This window comes from Anastrepha ludens, chromosome 2, assembly GCF_028408465.1.
Source record: "Anastrepha ludens isolate Willacy chromosome 2, idAnaLude1.1, whole genome shotgun sequence".
In the NCBI taxonomy this organism is placed as follows: Eukaryota; Metazoa; Arthropoda; class Insecta; order Diptera; family Tephritidae; genus Anastrepha; species Anastrepha ludens.
In genome coordinates this window covers 114,242,441-114,264,352 of record NC_071498.1, presented here as the reverse complement: position 1 = coordinate 114,264,352, position 21,912 = coordinate 114,242,441, and the positions used below count along the sequence as shown (strand labels likewise).

The following is a 21,912-nucleotide window of genomic DNA, read 5'->3' as shown; positions in this document are numbered from 1 at the left end:
CCGCAAGTATGTATGTATGTGCTAATGAAGTGTTGAAGTCGACGAAAAGATGGTATGTGTCGATTCTCCTTTCATGGATCTTTTTCAAGATTTGGCGTATTGTGAATATTTGGTCGATGGTAGACTTTCCAGGTCTAAAGCCACACTGATAAGGTCCAACACCTAGACACCAACTGAGATACAGTAAGATATTTGGAATATTTTTAATGTTGCCCAATTTCATATTATTTTTTAAAAATGTTAGATTTTCGAATGAAAAAAATAGAACCTTGATGGACCCGATGGTTTTTAAATGGTTGGAGAGATTTGCGCCCCTTATTTTCCAAGCGCAACTTCGGTGGAGGTTCTATTATGGTTTGGGGTGCGTTTATGGTACATCGAAAGCAATTCCTTCCTTGTAGTCAAGATAATCGGGAAGTGCGTTAACAGGGAAACAAGGCATTATTTGACCGATTGTTCCATAGAAACTATGGGCTGGCCGGCGTGTTCACTGGATCTAAACCCAATAAAAAACATTAGGGGTATATTAGTCAGAAGAGTTTACGCCAATAATCGCCAATTCGACAACACCAACGAGCTTAAAGCGGCAATTAAGGCAGAATGGGCTTCTCTAGATGTAAATTTACTTAAAAAGTTAGCAGAATCGATGAAAAAAAGCAGTGTCCGCGGAGTAGAAATTTAAGTTTCGGGAAAAGGAAAAAGTCACAGGTGCTAAGTCCAGTGAATACGGCGGTTGTTCTGTTCGATGATATTTGTCGAGCTTTTGGTCAACAAAGTGTTCACAATATGAGTCTTGTGAGACGGTGCATTATCATGGTGCAAAATCAATGAGTTTTTTTCCACAAATTGGGCCGTTTCCTACGCATATTCTCCCTCAAACGACGCATAACTTCCAAATGATGTTCTTTATTTACCGTAGAACCATTTAGAACCAATTCCGAGTGCACAACACCATGATAATCAAAGAAAAGGAGTAGGATGACTTTCACTTTTGACCGACTTTCACGTGATTTTTTGGGTTTCGGCTCATGTGGATAGCGCCATTCAGCCGCCTGTTGACTGTTTTGACTTTTTCCCTGCAGGGCAGTTGTTAGCTTAAAGTCTCAATTTCCATCGAGCGAACAAGCAAGCACAGGGTGAACCAAATGTTATGTCTGTGGAAAAGTGCCTACATTTAGGCAGGCGGTGTTTACCGTTGCATTTATATAGCAGCAGTGCGCTGAGTTGACATGCTTGTTTACAGGGTTGCGGGTAGTCAGAGGCCCGAAAAAATTAGAAATAGTTTTTTTGCTAATCAATTACTTTATTTTATAAAAATAAAAACATAGCATTAATAGTGTTTCGAGTTGACTTTAGCAAAATTAAAAAAAAAAACAAAAAAATTAATAATTGTAAAAGTTATGGGTATATTCAGAAACGCAATATAAATGCGCAGTAATTGCAGCGCTGGCAACACTGCCAATGTGACAAGTGATGCAATTGATAGATTTGTTAACGATTTGCAAAAAGATTTGTTGCATTTATGAACGCGTTTTACACTAAAATGGAAGTATTATTGAGTTTAGTTGTTGACGATATATTTGAAGTAAAAAGTGATAGTTTTTTGCTAAATTTAAGAAAAAAAAGACGTGTAAAGCTAAAAAGAAGATCACATATAGTAAGATGTTCATTAAAACGAAAAATTCCCAAAAATAAATCTTTTTTTCCTAGTCGCTAATGCTTTTTAATTTATTTTGATTGTAATTCATTACTTTTCCAATTTTCAAAAAAAAAAAAAAAAAAAATCTTTTTTTGAAACAATTAGAAAATTTTCGCTGCGCGATTTGCCCGTCTATTTTCAAATCTTCATTCACTTTTTTTATTTCTTCCGCCACCTTATTCCACAAAACACTCTTTTTCCTCCTCCCTGAAGCAAATTCACTTTCTGAATATACCCTATCGCTGTTTGTGTAGAACCCGTTTCTCCAGAAGTCCCTTACGGTGATCATCACAAGTCCTCGGAGATTCATTTAAAAAGATTCGAGAAAAAGTCGACAATTAATTGTTAAAAAAAAATTGAAATTTTTGAAAAAAAATCCTTCGATCAGGCACGAGTTTTTTATATTTTTCAAAAGCAGTATACATTTTATTGAAGTCTACCAAGCGGTTTTTAAGTTAAAGTGATCACCAGTTCAAAAAACATAGCTTTGAGAAAAACGCATTTAAGTTTAGTTACTTGCTCTCGAACGCTCCGGAGCGCCCTTTGTTAATTGCTGAAGAACTCAAAAAGTATTTTTCGGATTCACGTCAAATTTTCACACAATATTTTTAAGATATTATACTTTAAGAAAAAAATAAAAATAAAATAAAAATAAAATAAATAAATTCTGACTACCCCTAACCCCTTATGTTCGTGAAAATTAAAAGATCAGTTTTTATTTTTATATCAAATTCATAAATATTCATTTATTCAATAAATTGTTATATAATAAATTTATAATTATTTAATAAATTTAAATATACGATATTTCAAACACCAACTTAATGTATACAATATGTAACGGTACAATAAATTTTCTCAGCTACATACACTTTTCTTCAAATATGTTTTTGTTTTCGAAGGTTTCTGCATATGTAAATTTATTTAAATGTAGACTTTTTGCGAACCCAAAAAACAAAAATTAAAAATATGTTGAATATTGCATAAGAAACGAATGAAAGTATAAAACTATAGATATTTTATAAACATATGAAAAAGGTGAAAAATAATGCAAGAGAAAGAAAACACTTTAATTACAAATGTTATTAAGATTTTTACAAAAATGTTGTATTGCAACTACTTGTAAGTGAAAAATACAAGTTACACATTAGTTTTTGACAGCGAGAGAGCATTTGTCAATTTTTTTTTATTGAATTTTTATTCTGCTATGACATATGTACATACATACCTATTTTGCTTATGTTTTTGATTTTTATTTTTATTTTTCGTTTTGGAAATTTGGCACTTTACATAAGCCAGGTATTTGAATGCTAAACAATTAAAGGCAGCTAAACAATTTTTCGAAGTATTTAATGCTAAGAATTAGTCCCTTCTAAATAATCGGCTAATAAATGAAAGAGGGAAAATTTTCTTGTTGTTGTTATTTTTTCTGTTATGTAAGTATACACTCTTTTTTAGCAATTAAAAGGATTTTTTAAGGGCCTTCACGATGTCGTTGGTAAACAAATGGGATGCTAAAATTTATTCACAAATCTCGGAAACTAAATGACAGCAAATTATACGAGCTGCTTTACGCTCCCACGACAGTCGCTGCTACGTTACCGGAACGGCCCGGATTTATATCCGGCTAAGGACTGTCACACCAGCAGCATTCTCCGTACGTGTATGCGGAATGTTTATGCTGCTAAACATCAACAAACAGCTGCTTTAAAATATGTTGCATCAAGTTACAAAAGTTCTATATATGAATTCTTTATAGACAACCTCAATATTTAATATTGAAAATTCATGCAACAGCAATCAGTTAATTTATTGCTGGCAAATGTTGCTCAAAATTTGTTGCCTGTGCTTGAATTCGCCTAAAATGTGAGAATCATTGAGAATCAATGTTGCTCGCAAAATGTGCCTATCAACATTGCTGTTTGCGCTCTGTGCTTATCAACATTGTTGCTTGGGGAATGTATCTTACAAGTCTTTAACGAAATTAAAAGCAAAATATGGAAATCTACGAACTTGGCTGATAATTGCAAAGAAAAGTCATATGAAAATGACAAAATTAAAGTAAGTAGCAATTGGTTTATCCATTTGGCAGCAAGGCCTAGCGTAGACTAATGTTGTGCAGCTTGTTGCCCAGCAGTGGTTTCTGATGTTAAGGCTGCACAGCATTGCTGCAATATGAAGTTTGGCGATGCTGGCATGGCATTGAAAAATCAGTGTATATCAAATTTTTGCCGAATTATCAACGCGCTCTAAGGATTTAAAGCTACCTATGCCACAACTCTTTTCACGAAATTGCTGTTTTTACTGGTGACATCTTAAAAACCCCCTCCCATTTAAGAAGCATTCCTAAATCCACATTACAACAAACTCTTTCCGCCAAAATTAAAAAAAAAATACTCATCTATTCCTAAGCCTATTCCCCTTGCTGTTGATGCTGTATTGTCTCCGGTTGTTGGTAGCTGCAAACAATTTTCGCCGCATCGTTCATCATTTTCGCCGTCGAACGCACCAAGAACATTAAATGGCATTCGTCGTAGACAGTCAGCTCGACACGTGTACGCACTAGCCCATGCAGTACAGTGGCACGTTCCAGATCTAACCAACGCTGCAGTGCAAGCTCGCGTTCTTTAGTCGAGCCAGAGAGCACCACATCTGATGGGCCCCAAAGTACAAACTCCAAGACCGATTTGGACTTGGATAGTGATTCGGCGCGTTCTTGCAAAAGTATATCAGCCACAATGGGCGTAATCTTGGTAGCCGGCAAAAGATCGGTGAGTGCGATGTGTGCACACTTGCAAAGTGTACCCATGGGTTCGTCCTCTTCATTGTTGTTGCTGTAAGTATGAAAAATGTGTAATTCGTTATGTTGTTGTTTTTCGTAATTATCGTGCTTTGCAAACCACCCACCCTTGCAACACGCAGAGTCGTGCCTGCGCATCCTTATTTTCCACATCCTTGGATAGTACCACATTCGACAAGCTTAACGGCATCTCCTCGATCGCTTTGCCCTGCAAATTCTTCATGCCATTAACCAGTTGTAGCATTATGAAGGCCACTTCTCGTGTCATAACATCGTCAAATGCCGGCATGCCCGCCGTAGTGGCGCTATCGCCCGCTGCCTCCAAGGAAACACCGCCACTCTTCTCTAGGGACGACTCCTCATTCAAGGTGCTCAGATTTTGTACTGACACCACATTTCGCAATGCATTCACACTGGCGCTATCTTTCAACCCGGCAGCGGCCAAATTTGGTATGGAGCCACGGAAATTGAAGTTGCTTTTGTCCAGCACCTGCGATTTGCCCTTAAGTATGGCGCCAATCGACTGTAGCGTATCCAATTGCAATCGTGGCAGTACAGAAATCGTAGCTTGTAGCAGAGTCACTGCGGTCGAGGGTATTAGGGGCAAGTGGTAGCTGGGTACCAAATCGCAAAACTCTGTAATTGGATTAAGTACACCGCAGACGCCACCAGATAGCTGATTCAGTTCACCGCCAACACCTGAAAGCTGATTACAGTCGGCCGAAAGCGCTAAAGTGACGGATGCTGTGGTCCAGAGAGCCGCATGGAAGGCCTTCTTGCCAACCACAAACGCCTGTGCGCCATCCAGTATGGTGAAATCCTCGAAGCGCAAATTGATGGCATTAGCTAGGGGCCGCAGTGCGGGTGGTATGACGGGAGTTTGCTGGAGCTATGAGGAGTAAGAGAAGAGCGTATAGCTGCATAAACTGGGCGAATATGGAGCACTGTGTGCGTTACTCACCTGATCGAGAACCTGCGCCAAGGCCTCGTGGTTAGCCACAACCACTGCGGTATAATTATCTTCTATGGTTTTATGTACAACACTGCGCCCTTTGCGCATACGCAAACGATTTGTAGCCTTAGTACGATGTTTGATGGCCTCGAATAGGAAGAAAATGGTAGATACATATTATTTATTGAAAAAAATTAAGATATAGAATTACTACTTGAACTAAGAAATAATATCAGGATTACCAAAATAATTTTTTTATTTTCGCAGGACTCATTTTTGTGTGTGCAATGGCACTTGGCTATTATAATGGCCAAGATTATTATAATTTTATTCAAATAAAGCGTATATCTAACCGCATAAAAGAATCGAGATGGACATATACATGAAAAATCGAAGTGCTCAGAATGGTGATTTAGCCTATCGTCTGTCCGTCGGTCCGTCCATGCCTGTGAACGATAACGCGGGAAAAAAATAATTGATCCTACCCAGCTCGATTCCGGGTCTACCTTTATATGAGTTTAACGATGACGAGTTATGGTTTATCCATTCTAAGAAGGGTTATGTGAGCTGCTACAACAACAACAGCTTAAAACTTCCAAGTAGCGAAGTCTCGGGTATTACTGCGATTCCTTTAAAGTAGCAATACCCTCTAACCTGACATGAGTCCATCAGCGGCCGCCGTAGTCGAATGAGTTTGTGCGTGACTACCATTCAGAACTTACAGAGAGAACGTAGGTTCGAATATCGGTGAAACACCAAAATTAAGAAAAACATTTTTCTAATAGCGGTCGCCCCTCGGCAGGCAATGGTTGTATTTGTGCCATGAAAAAGCTCCTCATAAAAATATCTGCCGTTCGGAGTCGGCTTGAAACTGTAGGTCCCTCCATTTGTGGAACAAGATCAAGACGCACACCACAAATAAGAGGAGGAGTTCGGCCAAACACCCAAAAAGGGTGTACGCGCCAATTATATATATATAACGTATCTAGTACCGGCAGTACCTACCGTCACCTCAACTCACTGATAGTAGTTTGGCTGTTCTGGCATCGCTACGTTGTTACGTCGCCTTCACAAGCGGATCACCACTATAAAAATTGTAAATTGAAATTTGAGGAGAAAAGCAAATTTAATTTTCGAACACCTTGCGAGGCCAGGACACTAGGGCTAACTTTGCATATGGGAATACCAGAGTTTTATTTTCTTTGCTTGGAAAATTTGTTAAGCAACTCTCGGCGCTTATCATTGGATCATTTAAAGGTTAAAGGTTGGCACCTTGCCATGAGGGGTTAGTGGAAAATGATGGGAGATAAAGAAGAGGAATTTTTCGAAAATTTTCTTTACGATTGTTCACCTCTGTATGAATACCTAATACTAATCAATGGTAAAGCTTCTATCACCCATTATTTTGAAATCGAGATCGTTCCCGAAAAGTGTTCGACGTTATTTGAAACTTATAAATAGAACAATAATCGAACATCATCCGATTTTTTGGAGATACTATTAGTACTCTTGTATGGATCGGAAATCTGGCTCACAAAATTCAGCCGGTAGCTAACATGGTTAAACTCCAAAAGTGGAGGTGGATAGGGCATCTGCTTCGCAAAGACCTAAATAAAATCTGTCGTCAAGCACTGGATTGAAATCAACAAGGTGTTCGCAATGTTGGCCGTCAAAAAAATATCTTGGTGGAGAACAGTCCAGAAGGAAGTTGAAACGTCAGGAAAAACTTGGAACGAAATCAAGCTTCTTGTGGGGGAAAAAGGAACCGATGTTGGAGATGATGATCAGATTTTTTTGTGGAACTGTAGATGGACCCATAAGCTCTTCTTCTTTACATTATCTTCAAGGACACTTTGTGTTAGATGAGCGGGTCACTGGTTACTTGCAAGAAATAATCAATAAATTCCCCAAATTCGAGGAGAGGTTTGGCTTAAAACTAACGGCAGGATGAGAAAAGAATAATTCAAATATAATATTAAATAGAGACCCGTTTAAAAAAAAGTAGGAATAACTTCGAATAATCGCAATTGAATATTGGTGCAATTAATACTTAAATGAGCAAAGATTTATAGCCGTCGTAATACCGTAACTTCAAGTTGTTTTTGCACTTACAGATGGTATGCCCCATACGCTGTCATTGATATCGGTAGCTACATCACCGCCTGCCTCGCTGCCATAATAACTGTAAGGTGCGTAAATTTCAAATTCACCCACCTCGCTGCCACAATAGGAAGCGGAAATAATGCGTGGAATGTTGGCTGTAAGTGGGAATTGAACATAAGCACACTTAGTACAGGCAACCTTAAATGCATTCAAAATTCATGTCGCAATTTACCTAAACTATTGTTCAATCCGAAGTTGCGACCCGGCCCATATTCGCTGCGTGTGTAGCTCGTCACCGACATCGTATCCGAATACAAGTTGCTATTATTGTTATTATTGCGACGTGGCGGCAGCAAACGCTGACCGGCTGTTAAATCGACCGAGCGTGTCGGTGGCAGTGGGGGCGATGAAGGACTCTTCACCATTTCATACATATTCTCGTAGTCGCGTTTGTCCTTCAAGTAGCTGTCGATAGTACTGTTAATTTTACGCACCGAATCCTTCAAACTGGTCGGCCGCCCTTCGTTGTGGTTGATGGATGTCATGGCACCGTTCATTACAGGTGTGTTGTTACCAGAATTGTTGTTGCTAGTTGTGCGATTTTCGAAAATTTCCAATTTATTTGCGATTGCAATTTTTGGGTCACTCTTACGACGTTCAAAGGTACTCGTACGGCTCCCGGTTGGTGGTTTCCCATCACCCAGTGGCGTTGTGGGCGTGACAGCTCTATCGGCCGGTGATAGTTGTGGACTTAATGTGGTTGAGCTATTACCGTTCGTGTTACGCTTGGCGGCGATTGCACCATTGGGATTGATTGAAGTGTGTAAGTGGTTGTTGTTAGTGCTGTTGTGTTCGAACGATACATTATCACCGTTTGACGAGCAAATCGAGATAGTATCGGCGTTTTCATTACGCGCTCCGGCGTGTCGTTTACGTGCCAATTCCAACTGTGCTTCACGCTCACGCATGCTGGCCGTACGTTCTGGCTTGCGCGGTGCAATCGATGAGCGAATTTCGCCTGCAAATAAAAATGAGAAAGACTTGAAAATGTATTTTCTGATGTCTGTTGTTTCTAATTAAATATAAAAATCAAATTAATAGACCGAGTATATAATATTACAGGGGGGCCTACCTGCGGCTCTTACAAGGATTATTTGTGGCTCTCGAGAAATGTTCTCGAGTTCCCTTTTCGTTCTATTTTTCTATTTTCATTTTTATTAATTTTTTACGAATTTGTTACGTTGTTATCCAAATAAAGTGACTCACAATACTTCCTCTGAGTTCGATTACTGGATTGCGAATAAAAGTCGTAAATTAATGGAAACACAACTTGAGGGATTTAGGGAATCACTTTATTGTTTTATTAACGTTCAACTTAAGGGGTTACATACGCCCACAATTTAAAAAAATCGATTTTTTTTCGACATTTCGTAAGAATACACAGTGAAATTTTCATGCCCACTTTCTATAGTCCATTAACTAGGTAGAGAGCGGTCCACGCGCTCCTGTACCTCAAACTTTAAACTTGTACAGTTTTTAATATTTTTCGGTGCGGTTCTTCTTTAATATTCGAAAGTGTGTTCTCTAGAGATTTGATTTTTGATATTTTTATTAGGTGCGTAACTAAGTTACCCCTGTTTGTCAATAGATGCCGTCAGCAGTGTGTGCTAGTCGATTCTAACATAACCTAAACGTCATAAACCAAGCTTAGACATATGGCAAACAAACTGCTTCGACACATTAGTGATTTGGTTTTGGTATCATAGACTTTTGGTTTTGTGAAAATGTCTGATTTTGTGCCGAATAATCGTCATTTGCGGAAGTGTTGATTTTCCTTTTTCATTCGAAAAAAACGGCGGCTGAAGCGCATCGAGAGCTACAAAAATTGTTGCAGATGCTGCTTTAAGTGAAACAACGTGCCGAGATTGGACCCGTCGCTTCAAAGACGGTGATTTTAATGTTGACTACCGTCCCCGTGAAGAAAGGCCAAAAACCTTCGAAAACGCTAAATTGGAGGCATTGCTCAATGAGGATCCGTGTCTAAGGCAAGAAGAACTTGCTTTAGTATTACGAGTTACCCGCCACTCCATTTCCAAGCGAATGCATGCTTTGGGAATGATTCAGAAACAGGGGACTTGAGTTAAAACCAAGAGATGTTGAACGACGTTTTTTCGCCTGTGAACAACTACTGCAGCGGCAAAAAAGGAATCGTTTTCTTCATCGCATTGTGACGGGTGATGAAAAATGGATTCATTACAGCAATCCAAAGAAAATAAAGTCATGGGGATTGCCCGGTCATGCTTCTACGTCGTCGCCTCGGCCGAATATTCACGCTGCGAAGGTTATGCTATGTATTTTTTGGGATCATGGCGTTATTTATTATGAACTGTTAAAGCCAAGCGAAACTATCACTGGGATATTTTCATGGCATTTATCCGCCATATATCCGCCACGGCTACGAGTTGCATGGTCCATTCGACCAGTCCAATTTCTAACTACATTTGCCAAAAAATCTGGCCGTATAACGTCAATGGTGGCTTTAATACTGCAATAAATCGATTGTTAACCGCGCTTTGTGGCACCTACCCCGTCTTGTTGGAGTCAAATATTAGCATGGTTCAATAGTGCTCGGCTTTCAGCGTAACGGCAACGCCTTCCTCATTTCGAAAATAATAATTACCGATGATGCCGCCAGTGTTCTATGAGCTTCGCGAAGAGATTTATTTATTTCAAAATACAATAAATTTCTGCAATTTGGAAGCGTTGTTTTGGCGTTAAACGATTCTTGATGACTTGCCAAACCTTACCGAATATAAATGTCAATACAGTTTGCCATTCTCATCTGAATATCCATATCCATAGTTCTTATGCAGCTAAAAAACACCTGATAGTTGTATCTGGCTTTACGGTATAATAGTGTTTTGTATTTTCTTCGTTTTTCTGTACTGATGAACTGAACAAACCTGTCTTTAATACCTACGCATCTATGCATTTTTTTATATCTATACAAATTAAGTGAATAAACAACAATAAAGTATCTTAGAATAATTTCAACAGTTTTGCATAAATTAACACATACATGATAAGCTGCAGTTATTAAATTGTCTCAAGTCTTTGTTATGTAATTTGTTCATGCTTTTTGTTTACCGATCATTCAACTGAATAATGGATTCAAAATATTTATGTGTCTGTTGGATAGTGAATGTTGAGAAGAAACAATTAAATTTGAATCGGAATCTTAACACTTGTCATCAAGAAAAATTAGGCCATTCGGTAAATAGATATAAAATCAAAAAGTAGAATAATAAAATCAATGTTGGAGCTACCTGCAGAATATAAACAATATAACAATATAATTCTGAACGGTTAGACTTCTTGATAAAATTGGCTACTAAGCTTGGCCTACTCATAGCTTTAGGATACCAGTTTGACAGCTGAAACTTGCGTGCGCCTATTGTCAGTATTTATTGTTAATCGACGTTAGAATGTGCATAATTTTCTTATCATTCGTAATTTTGTGGACAGATGCTGTATATGCAGAAATACATACATAGATATGTTTTGCATGTTATGTATGCTTCAAAAGTGTGTGCATGTTTTATTTACAATTATGAAATAAATTTTTCTGTTATTGATGTTAAAGCAAGAGACAACATTAAAACGATGGTTTGCTGACTTCAAACTTGGTCGCAGAGACATCGACGATACACAACGCAGTGGACGTCCAAAGGAGGCAGTAACACCAGAAAACATTAAAAAATCTACAAAATCGAAGGTGTTGCCTTTATATAGCATGAGCATTTGAGGATGAGAAAGCTCTGTTCAAAGTGGGTGCCGCGTTTGCTCACTGTTCTGTTTCATCAAGACAACGCACCGTGTCACAAATCAATCAAAATAGTGACAAAACTACAATCGAAAATTTGAATTTCTCCCACATCATCGTATTCGCCAGTTTTGGCTTCCAGCGACTACTGGCTGTTTGCACATCTAAAAAACTGCTCGCCGGTAAGAAATTATGCTCGAATGAAATTATCGCTGAAACTGAAGCCAACTTTGAGGCAAAAGATAAATTGTTCTACAAAAGTGGTATTTAAATGTTAGAGCGATACTGGAATGAAAGCGTTCTTCTTGATGGAAATTACGGTGTGTTTTCTTTGTTAGGCCCGAAACTTTTCAGCCGTGTGTTGTACGAGGAGTGCCTTTTATATTTCGGGATTAGAGAACAAAAACAAACTTTAATCATCGAAAATCACTTTATTGTTTTTCAAAATATTCTCCATGAAGATCTATACACTTTTGCATGCGTTTGAACCAATTGTCAAAGCACTTTTGCCACTCTGAATGAGGTACCTCCAAAACATGCATTCTGAATGCCGCAACCGCTTCTTCAGGTGTCGAAAAACGTTGACCTCTCAGTTTGTTTTTTAAGTACGGGAATAAAAAGAAGTCATACGGTGCCAACTCAGGACTATACGGCGGACGACCCATTAATTCGATGTTTTGGGTGCTCAAAAATGTTGTTTGAGCCGATGTTTGAGAGCTCGCATTGTCCTGGTGAAGAGTGGTCCGTCTTTGGCGATTGGTTTTCCTAATTTCTTGGAAGACAACTGGCAAACAAATGGTTGTGTACCACTCAGAATTTACTGTTCTGCGTTGTTCTAGTGGTACGGTTGCGACATGTCCAGTTTTTCCGAAGAAACAGGCGACCATTTGCTTGGAAGTGCTTTGTGCGCGAACAACTTTTGTTGGATTTGGCTCATCTTGAAAAACCCATACAGTCGACTGCTGTTTACTTTCGGGCTTATACGCGTAAATACATGATTCATCACCTGTCACGATGTCATAGACGTGTTTCGAAGCCCCACGATCATATTTTTTGAGCATTTCCCTCAACCAATCGACACGAGCCTTTTTTTGGGCGATTGACAAACTGTGTGGGATCCAACGCGAACAAATTTTTTTGACAGTCAAATGCTTATGCAATATTGAATGCATGCTGGTCCCACTAATGCCTAAGATTGTCTCAATCTCACGATAGGTCACATGACGATCTTGCAATATCAGTTCGCGCACAGTATCAATGGTTTTCGGAACAACAACTGATTTTGCCCGACCTTCACGAAATTCGTCTTGGATTGAGCTACGACCACGATTGAATTCACCATACCATCGATAAACACTGGTTCTTGATGGAGCTTCATCGCCAAAAAATGAATTAAGTTCATCCATGCAATGTTGCTGAGTTAATCCACGTCGAAAGTTGTAAAAAATAATCGCACGAAAATGTTCACGATTTAATTCCATTTTTGGACCGAGATGAATCTTTTAAGCTACTGCAAACAACACAAATAGCGCTGGTATTTCAAAACGTTCTGAGTACGTAAAAGCCAAAAAATGTCAAACTTTGCGATACAGCTGTCAGTTGCCAGATTGCAACACCAGGGTTGCCAAATCCTGCCAAATAAAAGGCACCCCTCGTATTATATTTTAATTTTTACATATACATTTTTGATACATTTTGCCATTAAATTTTTGCCTATGCTTTTTGTTTTATTTTATGTAACACTTTTGTGAATTCATATTTTTTTTTGTCTATTTTTTTCTTTGATAATTTATTTTTTATTTTTACATTTTAATTTTTCATACTTTTTTGGTTTTTGTAATTTAACTTGCAAGATCTGCCCATTCTTGTTAGTCTATTTTATGTAACACAGCTGATCAAACTAATAAAAATTGGGAAATATTCTTGAATAGGTGAAGTATTACTTTTGTTATCTGGTTAACTATATTTATAGCTGGACTGGAAGCTAATTTCTAATTTGATTTAAAAAAATTATAGTTTTAGCTACTATAAGACAAATGGCTTTAATAATAAAGCAAAATTTCAATCAAATCGGCTTCTTCCTTCTTAAGAATTTTTTCATACACCTAAGTTCGTAAACTCGATAAATCTTAATCTTATATTGAAGTCAATTACTGGAAAAGAACATTAATGCAACTCTTGAGGGGCATCGTACACCTACTTATCCCATTTTGTGGCTTTCTTAAGAATTGTACATCAATTTCTCAAAGACGCAGAGAATTTTTTTTTATGTTTTTTGGGTGTGAATTTTCCAGTGGTCAGATACACATACATACACACAGACCCAATTCATGTATGGAATACGTAAAAATGTGGCCACAGGGGTCCTGAATTCCTGAGTTCACATACTCTTGGCTTTCCTTTCAGTACAATTGAATATTCATTTAACCCCATTCCACCTGCAAATCCAGTCAAGCGTATAACCATGCAAATATGCGCTCATTGTGTTTGTGTAGCTGTGTAAGTTCATATGTATGTGTGTAAGTATTTATTTGTGACTTCTGTGTATACAAATTTATCCATGTAGCTATTTACATTAACCTTGTGCGAACGGTAAAACGTCAAATGACACAGCTTCGCATGAAGAAATACGACCTGTACTCCCAGTGCCGCAGTGTTGGCCAAGAATCATTAATCTTGAATTAGCCAAGTAGCAGAAGAAGCACGAGACACCGGCACATCCGCAGCGCCGGTAGTGGCGTAACAGTAATAAAAACATCGAAAACAAAAATAAAATGTTGGAAGAGCTAAGTAAAAGAAAATAAGTCCCAAAGAAACTATTCGACCAGCAAAAACAAGTCAAGCTAATTGTATTTCTGACCCAAATTCAAGCAAATCTCATAAAGATGCACGAGCTTGCTCATAAACACGTATACAGCAACAACATACTCGTATATGTATATGTATGCACTCACACTCGCGCATTCGATAATAGTAGTATCGCGCGCCTGAAAACAAGCGTACACAAATTACATATGCCCCTGTAGCAAAATGATGAAGAATACGAGCTTCAACTAGCGCTTCATGCTTAAGATTTGTGGATTTAACTTCTTCAACTTCTGGCTGACAGAGTGGATGCTTCGTTGGTTACATGGCCGCAGCTTTGTGGCGCTCAATTCCAGCAAATCGAAGTGGCAATCAGAGGTCGAGTGCTGCAGGTGTATGTATGTGGACATATGTAAGCACACGCGCACATTTGCTGCATAGGTAGCAGTTTATTTTTAGACGCTTCTCTTCTAGTGAATTACGAAAGGTCCGAAGTTCTTGCGTACAGTGGGTAACTATAAAGGTTTTTAAAATAAAAATAATGCCTTAAAATACACTATTTAAGGTTTAAGTGCAATGGGCAATATTGATTGCGTGCCATTCATTGACCATTCAAAATTCCATTCCATTCTATACCTCAAAATAAAAGCCTCTTTTGCAATAATGGGGACTTAAGTTGAAGATGTTTGTGCATGACAACAATTCGATTAGTCCTGGGTTCAATGCCTACTGCAGATATGAAGCATAAAACTTGGACAAGAAGTTGCATCCAACATAATTGCATTCCTGCCATTAAATTTCTCCTTTAGTAATCCAACATAATAAAGATAAATTATAAATTAAATTGTAGAATAAATAATAAATTTCAGATTAAAATGATAACTTCGTGGCATGCAACCCTGTCTTATCAATAATTTTTGCGAAAAAGGCAAAACGTCTTAGGTGAAGATGTAAAGAAAAAAGATTAATAAATGAATTTATTTTCAATAAAAAATTACTGTACTCGTATTACTCATGAAGCGTGGAAGCACTCCTTAATCTCCCACCACTTCATATAGCAATCCAAGAGGAAGCAGCTACGCAAGCACTCATGCTACACTTGAAAGAAAATTTCAAATTGGGCAACCTCACCGGCCACCTAAATATCCTAAATAAAATCAAAAACGCCATAAGCATGGCTCAAGTTTCAGACCACATTGACCCAACCCTCTGTTTCACAAAAGGATACACAGTTACCTTTCCTGAGAGGATCGAGTGGAAAACAAACCCGAAATGGATGAATGATGATTCACAAAAATGGTACACTGATGGATCAAAAACACCTTATGGTGTAGGAGCAGGAGTAGTGGGGCCCAGAATCCACAAATCATACTCTCACCAGGGACACCACCATCTTCCAAGCGGAACTATACGCAATAATGGAAGCAGTAAACATCATACATCGTAGAAACCACAAGAGAGTAAAGATCAAAATACTCTCGGACAGCCAATCAGTTCTAAAAGCTTTAGATAGCTATACCTACAACTCAAAAACCCTCTTAGAATGCCACAAGGCACTCAATAACCTGGCATCCAAAAACAATGTTTCATTAATTTGGGCACCGGGACATGAGGGATATGACGGCAACGAAAAGGCAGATTTTCAAGCCAAAAAAGGGGCAGATGAAAACTTCATCGGACCTAGTCCTATGTTCGGATTCAACAAAAACAACCTGAAACAAAAAGTAAAATACTGGGCCAAAACTCTATTAAATCAGCATTGGAACAACGTAGAGGGTCTTAGACACTCCAAAAAGTACCTAAGTTTCAACGCTAAAAGAGCTAACATGGCCCTCACGTTAAACAAAAAGACAACAACAAACACTTACAGAAATTAGGCATAACTAACACCAGCACCTGCAGATTTTGCTGCGAAGATGAGGAGTCTATAGAACATCTCATTATCGAATATCCGGGGTTGACGCATAGAAGGAAAAGGTTTTTAAACAAGTTCATCATCTGTAAGATGAAGACCTTCAATCACTCCCTCAGAAGGAGCTGGTACAATTCATAAGCATACTTAACAGTCAATAGACAGCATAGGGTGCACAATAGATCAATATGGTCGCAGTGCTAAAGGGCCATACCTTAACCCTTTACAACCATTAACCATTAACCATTACTCATGATTTTCAGTAAAAAACTAACCACCACAAAAGAGGAAAAGATGCCGCCACTACGTGTCTACATGAGACTCTCGCATATATCGGATGTTTTTCTAGCTACATGGGAACTATTGATGTCGTTAACTATGGTTTGACAGCTGAGAATGGCAAACTGTGTTGGCATTTCTGTTCAGTAATGTTAGGCAAATTATTCATGGAATTTGACGCCGAAAAAACGTCCAGACGCCAGGGGCAGTGCAAGCAATATTTTGACTCGTTCGCTAACAATGGAATAAAAACACGTTCAAATCCGACTTTCTCAGCAACATTTAGAGCGTTTTCGAAAGGATAAAGAGGATTTTGTACGTCGATTCATTAGTATGAATGAGTCTTGGGTTCATCATCATGATCCTTAATCAAACTAAGAAGCTAAAGAGTGGTGTGAACCCGGTTCTTTGGCTCCGAAGCGAGTTCGTGTCAAGAAATCGGTTCAGAAGGTGTTAGCTTCAGTTTTTTGGGATGCGAAAGGATTTTTGTTTGTGGATTACACAGTTTGTGAGTTTGTAGTAAAACAATAAATTTTGAATATTATTGTAATCTTTTAGACCAGCGAAAGGAAAAAACTTCGTGAAAAAATACCCAGTTTGCAAAAGAAAAAAATATTTTTCATGAGGGCAATGCACCGTATCACAAGAGCATTTTAACAATGGCTAAAATCCATAAATTATGGTTCGAATTTTTGGAGCATACTCCGTATTCACCAGATTTGGTGCCTAGCGACTTCCATCTGTTTCCAGACCTGAAAAATTTTAATTATTTTTAATCAAATGATGAGGTCATAACAGCTGTGGATCGTATTTTGCAGTCCTCCCAGAATGTCACTTCAGGGATGGAATTCATAAATTAGAAGCTCATTGGAACAAGTGTATTGACGTTCAGGGAGACTACACTGAATAATATAGTGTACTAGCTTTAACCCGCGGCCCCGCTCGCGTAGGAGTAGCTTTGAGGGATTTAGGATATGTATATAAAGGAATTACAAACAATAATTTCATAGAAAATAATTTTCTATTAATAACCATAATACCTGTATTACAGTACGCGACATCCGTTGCTATGCCTCGTTGAATAAAATCAAAACAACCAATTAGAAAAATATCAAGCAAAATTATTTTTATTAATTTTCTATCTCAAACCGTTTTTGAACTTTGCATTTGGGTCATAGTTGAACAGCTTATGCGGATTATGAAGTCTAGAGTGTGCTATAAATAGTGGGCAATAGGTAAAACTAAGATTTTTTAGATTAAATTTAAGCAAATATTCGATTATTAGTGACGAATGAGAGTGGTGGCGTGGCCTGGGGACTGTGGGAAGGGAGTTCCATCATAAAAACATGCCTAGAAGCTTCATTGGGTGAAAATATGAATGTATACAAATTTTTACGTCATTTGGTGTTGTCGTTTCGTAGTGATGCGCAGACAACGTACAGACATTCACCTTTATAGTATAGATTGCAAACCTTTAATTTTGTATTTTTCTTATCGAACCGCAAAACTTATTGAACAATCTAGGATCTCACATAATTGGTTAACTCTTAATTGTATTCAGATATTAAATTTGTATTTAATGAAGCACATCTTTGGAAACTTTTTTTTCTTATTACCGACCCGTCAGAATTTCGGCCCATAGTAGTTTTCGTTGCAATTATACTGATGAACGGCACCGACCGGCCCGCCGGTATTTACCATTTACGGCACACGTATGAATATTCTGAGTTAACACACAAGATATTCAAGATATTTCGGCTTATTTAATGGGGTTCTACTTACATGTGTATGTATGTATGTGTGTACATGCTTACACACATAAGTAAGTATGAAAATATGCGACTTTGCTCCGTTGTTGCTTAAAGAACAGCTTGCCTAATATACGCATACATAAATAAATATGTAATAGCCTAAATTTCGTACGCGTGTGTGCGCGTGTGAGTTGTAATAAATATGTATCTACACTTAACCCAGTTAATCCAGTCAACATCAGGCATTCCAATCACACCATTCACAGTAATATTGATGGAAATAACAAGGCATACAAATATTAGTATGATACATACGTATATAAATAATTCTTTATATATATATACTGGTACACGTATATAGATGTATACTGATAAAATTCACCTACAATTTTACTCATATTGCTTATTTTTGATGGATTATGACTTTGATGATCGATCCATGTTTCATATACACTAACCGCTATACAAAGGTGGTTGGTTGAGGTGGTGATTTATCCCGACTAGGTGGTGATTATTCAACTAGCACTTCCGCATCATTTTGCTGCCACATTTTCGTTACCGACTTGTTTAACGGTTATTTGCAGCATGACTGCAACCAGTCTGTGGGATTTAAGAACCTGTTTAGGTTGTTGACGTCTAAGCCAGATAGTTGTTCAAGACTCTCGAAGAGTGGTTTGCCAGGGTTGACATTCTCTCCTTCCATAGCGGAGTGCATTCACAAAAGAAATGGAAAATCGGTTTCGCTTTCTCTGGTTGTTTACAACAGTGACAGTGTATGCTATGAGGGACACCCATTTTGGCTGCTTGTGCCCCAATAGACCAAAAGCCAGTTATCACTGTCGTGAATCGGTAGGCATCCTGTCGGTTCATGTTTATCAATGTGGACGTTTGTTTGATGTTGCACGTGGGCCATACCGTTCTGCTAGTTTTGCAAGTCGTCTGGTCTCTCCATCTACAATCGGCAGTTAGAAGGTATTTTGAGAAAATTCTATTCTTGATTGCACTAAGTGGTGTGCATACCGATTCGTGCCAGATCTCCCTCTTGCCAGTTCATTTACTTTTTCATTACCTTTAATGTTGCGATGTCTCGGGATGGCTTGGGTGCCCAGCGGCTGCTCTTCAATTGTCGAACAAATCCTGAGCTTTTAGCTTCAACAAGAAAAGCAGGCAAACACAAAAACGAGGAAGACTACACCAGAAAAATATTAGCAAATTTTTTTAGAAATTGGTAAAAACCTCGGTGCCAAATTGCAAAAAAAACACCAAAAAAAAAAAACAGCAATCCACTTGGTCAACCAGCTGAAATTGTCGGAATTTCGAAATTTTTGTATTAAACATCGCAAAAATTGAGCGAAACGCGAAAAAATCAGAGGCATATAATGTATATTACTATGAGGGTTGCCTTTTATATAATATTTCTGGTGTGAGGAAGAAAAAAAAAAAACTCTGGTAGTTGAAAATGGCTTTAATGTTTTAAAAATATTCCCCATGTCGTTCAACACACTTTCGCAATCGGTTTAACTAATTTTCGAAACAGCACTTTTTCAATTGTTTAGGACTCAACGGAGCACACAAATACTAACAATTGTAACAGTTTTTTTACGCTGATAAGAGATGGTGGCTCTCCGTCTAATTATTTTAAGTCGTCGTTCTATTCTTGTCTTGTTCATCCACGTCGAAAATTCTACAAAATAATCGCTTGAAAACGTTCACGATTTAATTCCATTTCTTTCCCGAGATTAATTTTTAAAGCCATTGTAAACAACACTAATATGGCTCACACATCATTGCGTTTTGAGTGCGTTTATAAACATAATATATCAAATTTAAAAATAAAAAATAATTAAATATATCAAACATTTCAATGAAAACAGCAGATGACGCCTGATAGCACTAGAAGTGCCTAAGGCCAGAAATATAAATAGCAGCCCTCGTATAAATAAGTGCTTATGTGCATATACTCGCTTCTTACGCTTCTTCTTTCTCCACTTCAACTCGCATACCTACTCGTTTCTCTCTCGTTGCTACTTTTGATTGTTTTCTCCAGTTTTGTAGGTAAATGGGTTGCTAGCGGCGTTGGCGTGGCACTTTTTTTTCTATTTTTCTGCAGTTGGCTCATCACTTCACATGAATTTGAATTGGGATCACTAGCGTTAGTGTTTTTATTTTTTATCTTCTTGAAGGTCGTACAGGTATGTGTCTAACTACTCAAGTATTAAGCTTTTATGTGCTGGAACGTGATGTGTTTTTCTGAGGAGATTTACTTGAGTGTGGTGGTGGTGCGTTCCGCATAGTTGCACCATCAGCATGCCGGCATTGGTATGTCGGCGATTGGAATGTTTTTGGCAATGATAATCCGTGAATGTTAAGCACAGTTATAGAAACGCGCACCGCACAGCAATACAAACATGCCGAGGTATTTATGGAATTGTCTATAAGTTTGGAATTTAATATTCTATTGTTATTTGCAGGTAAAATGTCTAGTTCGATGTGTCATTATGTGAGTACTTTATGCAAGTGGCTATCCGTATTTTTATTTATGTAAATATTACATCTTTAATGTTATTGAGTTTTAAGAATATATCGGCAATAAAACTTGTACAAATATTTTTATGAAGTATTTAAATTTCATTTTGAAGGATATGAATTTTACATACAAGTAGTATTGAGGTATTTATTTTTATTGTAGGGTAGCCCTAAATGGCGGTCCTTGAGTTCCTTAAAAATAATGTAAAATGAACGAACAGAATTTTTTGACTGAATCCAAAATTTTCTATCTCTTAAAGTGAGAGGCGAAACTGAAGTGTGTAACGAATTCCTGAATGAAGTGTTGTAGGATCTATATAGCATACGAGTATAAGCTCAGACTAATCGCAGTAGATGCTTTCCATTTCAATTCAACCGGGCTATTCGGGTCATGTTCTTCGATTTCGATGTAACTTAAATATGTTGCTCTCTGGTCAAAATAATGAGACACGTATTTTTTTGTTCGCCCGAAAAAATTTTTTTTCAAGAGTTATCGGCAATTTTGTTTTTCGCCTCAAACTCGATTTTTTTTAATTATATAAGAAATTTTTTTTTTTAAATTCCCATAACATAGTCAAAAATGAACCGATTTTAATAATTCTGAGTTCAAAATGATCGTAATTACTTACACAAGCGACTTCATGTAGAAACAATTGTAAAAAAGTAGTTGAAAATTTTTTATTTAGCAAAAAAGAAAAAAAATTGAAATTTTTTCAAAATTCAATATTTCAAAAAGTGTATTTTTTTTTGTTTTATAACTTTTTCCAAATCAAAAAAACATCTCAAACTTTAATTGAGCTGCATGCCTAGTAGCTAAAATGAGTTGTTTTTGAGTAATGAATTTTTGAGTAAACACCCTGTTTCGCACTTTTTGTTTTTTGCAAAATAAAAAATTTTCAACTACCTTTTTGCAACTATTTCTACATGAAATCGCTCGTGTAAGTAATGACGATCATTTTGAACCCAAAAATATTAAAATCGGTTCATTTTTGACTAAGTTATGAGCATTTAAAAAAAAAATCTTATATTATTAAAAAAAAATCGATTTTGAGCCGAAAAACAAAATTGCCGATAAAGCTTGAAAAAAATTTTTTTCGGGCGAACAAAAAAATACGTGTCTCATTATTTTGACCAGAGAGCAACATATTTGAGTTACATCGAAATCGAAGAACATGTCCCGAATACCCCTTTGAATTGAAATGGAAAGAATCTATATAAGAAAATTTTTTTTAATTGCTCATAACTTAGTCAAAAATACGCCG

The 21,912-nt window shown here is 37.4% G+C and overlaps 1 protein-coding gene across 7 annotated transcripts in view; it reads right to left on the bottom strand.

Moving 5' to 3' along the window:
- Positions 1-2,750: 2,750 nt before the first annotated feature.
- Positions 2,751-21,912, bottom strand: part of LOC128855135 (platelet binding protein GspB) — a 247,314-nt gene continuing 228,152 nt past the window's right edge. For all 7 annotated transcript variants that reach the window (XM_054089788.1, XM_054089789.1, XM_054089790.1 and 4 more), the window contains 5 exons: positions 7,787-8,572; positions 7,564-7,709; positions 5,461-5,598; positions 4,607-5,388; positions 2,751-4,533 (listed from right to left, as the gene is read on the bottom strand). In XM_054089788.1, the coding sequence (XP_053945763.1) occupies positions 4,113-4,533; positions 4,607-5,388; positions 5,461-5,598; positions 7,564-7,709; positions 7,787-8,572 (2,273 nt within the window). In that variant the 3' untranslated portion in view covers positions 2,751-4,112. The remainder of the gene's footprint in view (positions 4,534-4,606; positions 5,389-5,460; positions 5,599-7,563; positions 7,710-7,786; positions 8,573-21,912) is intronic.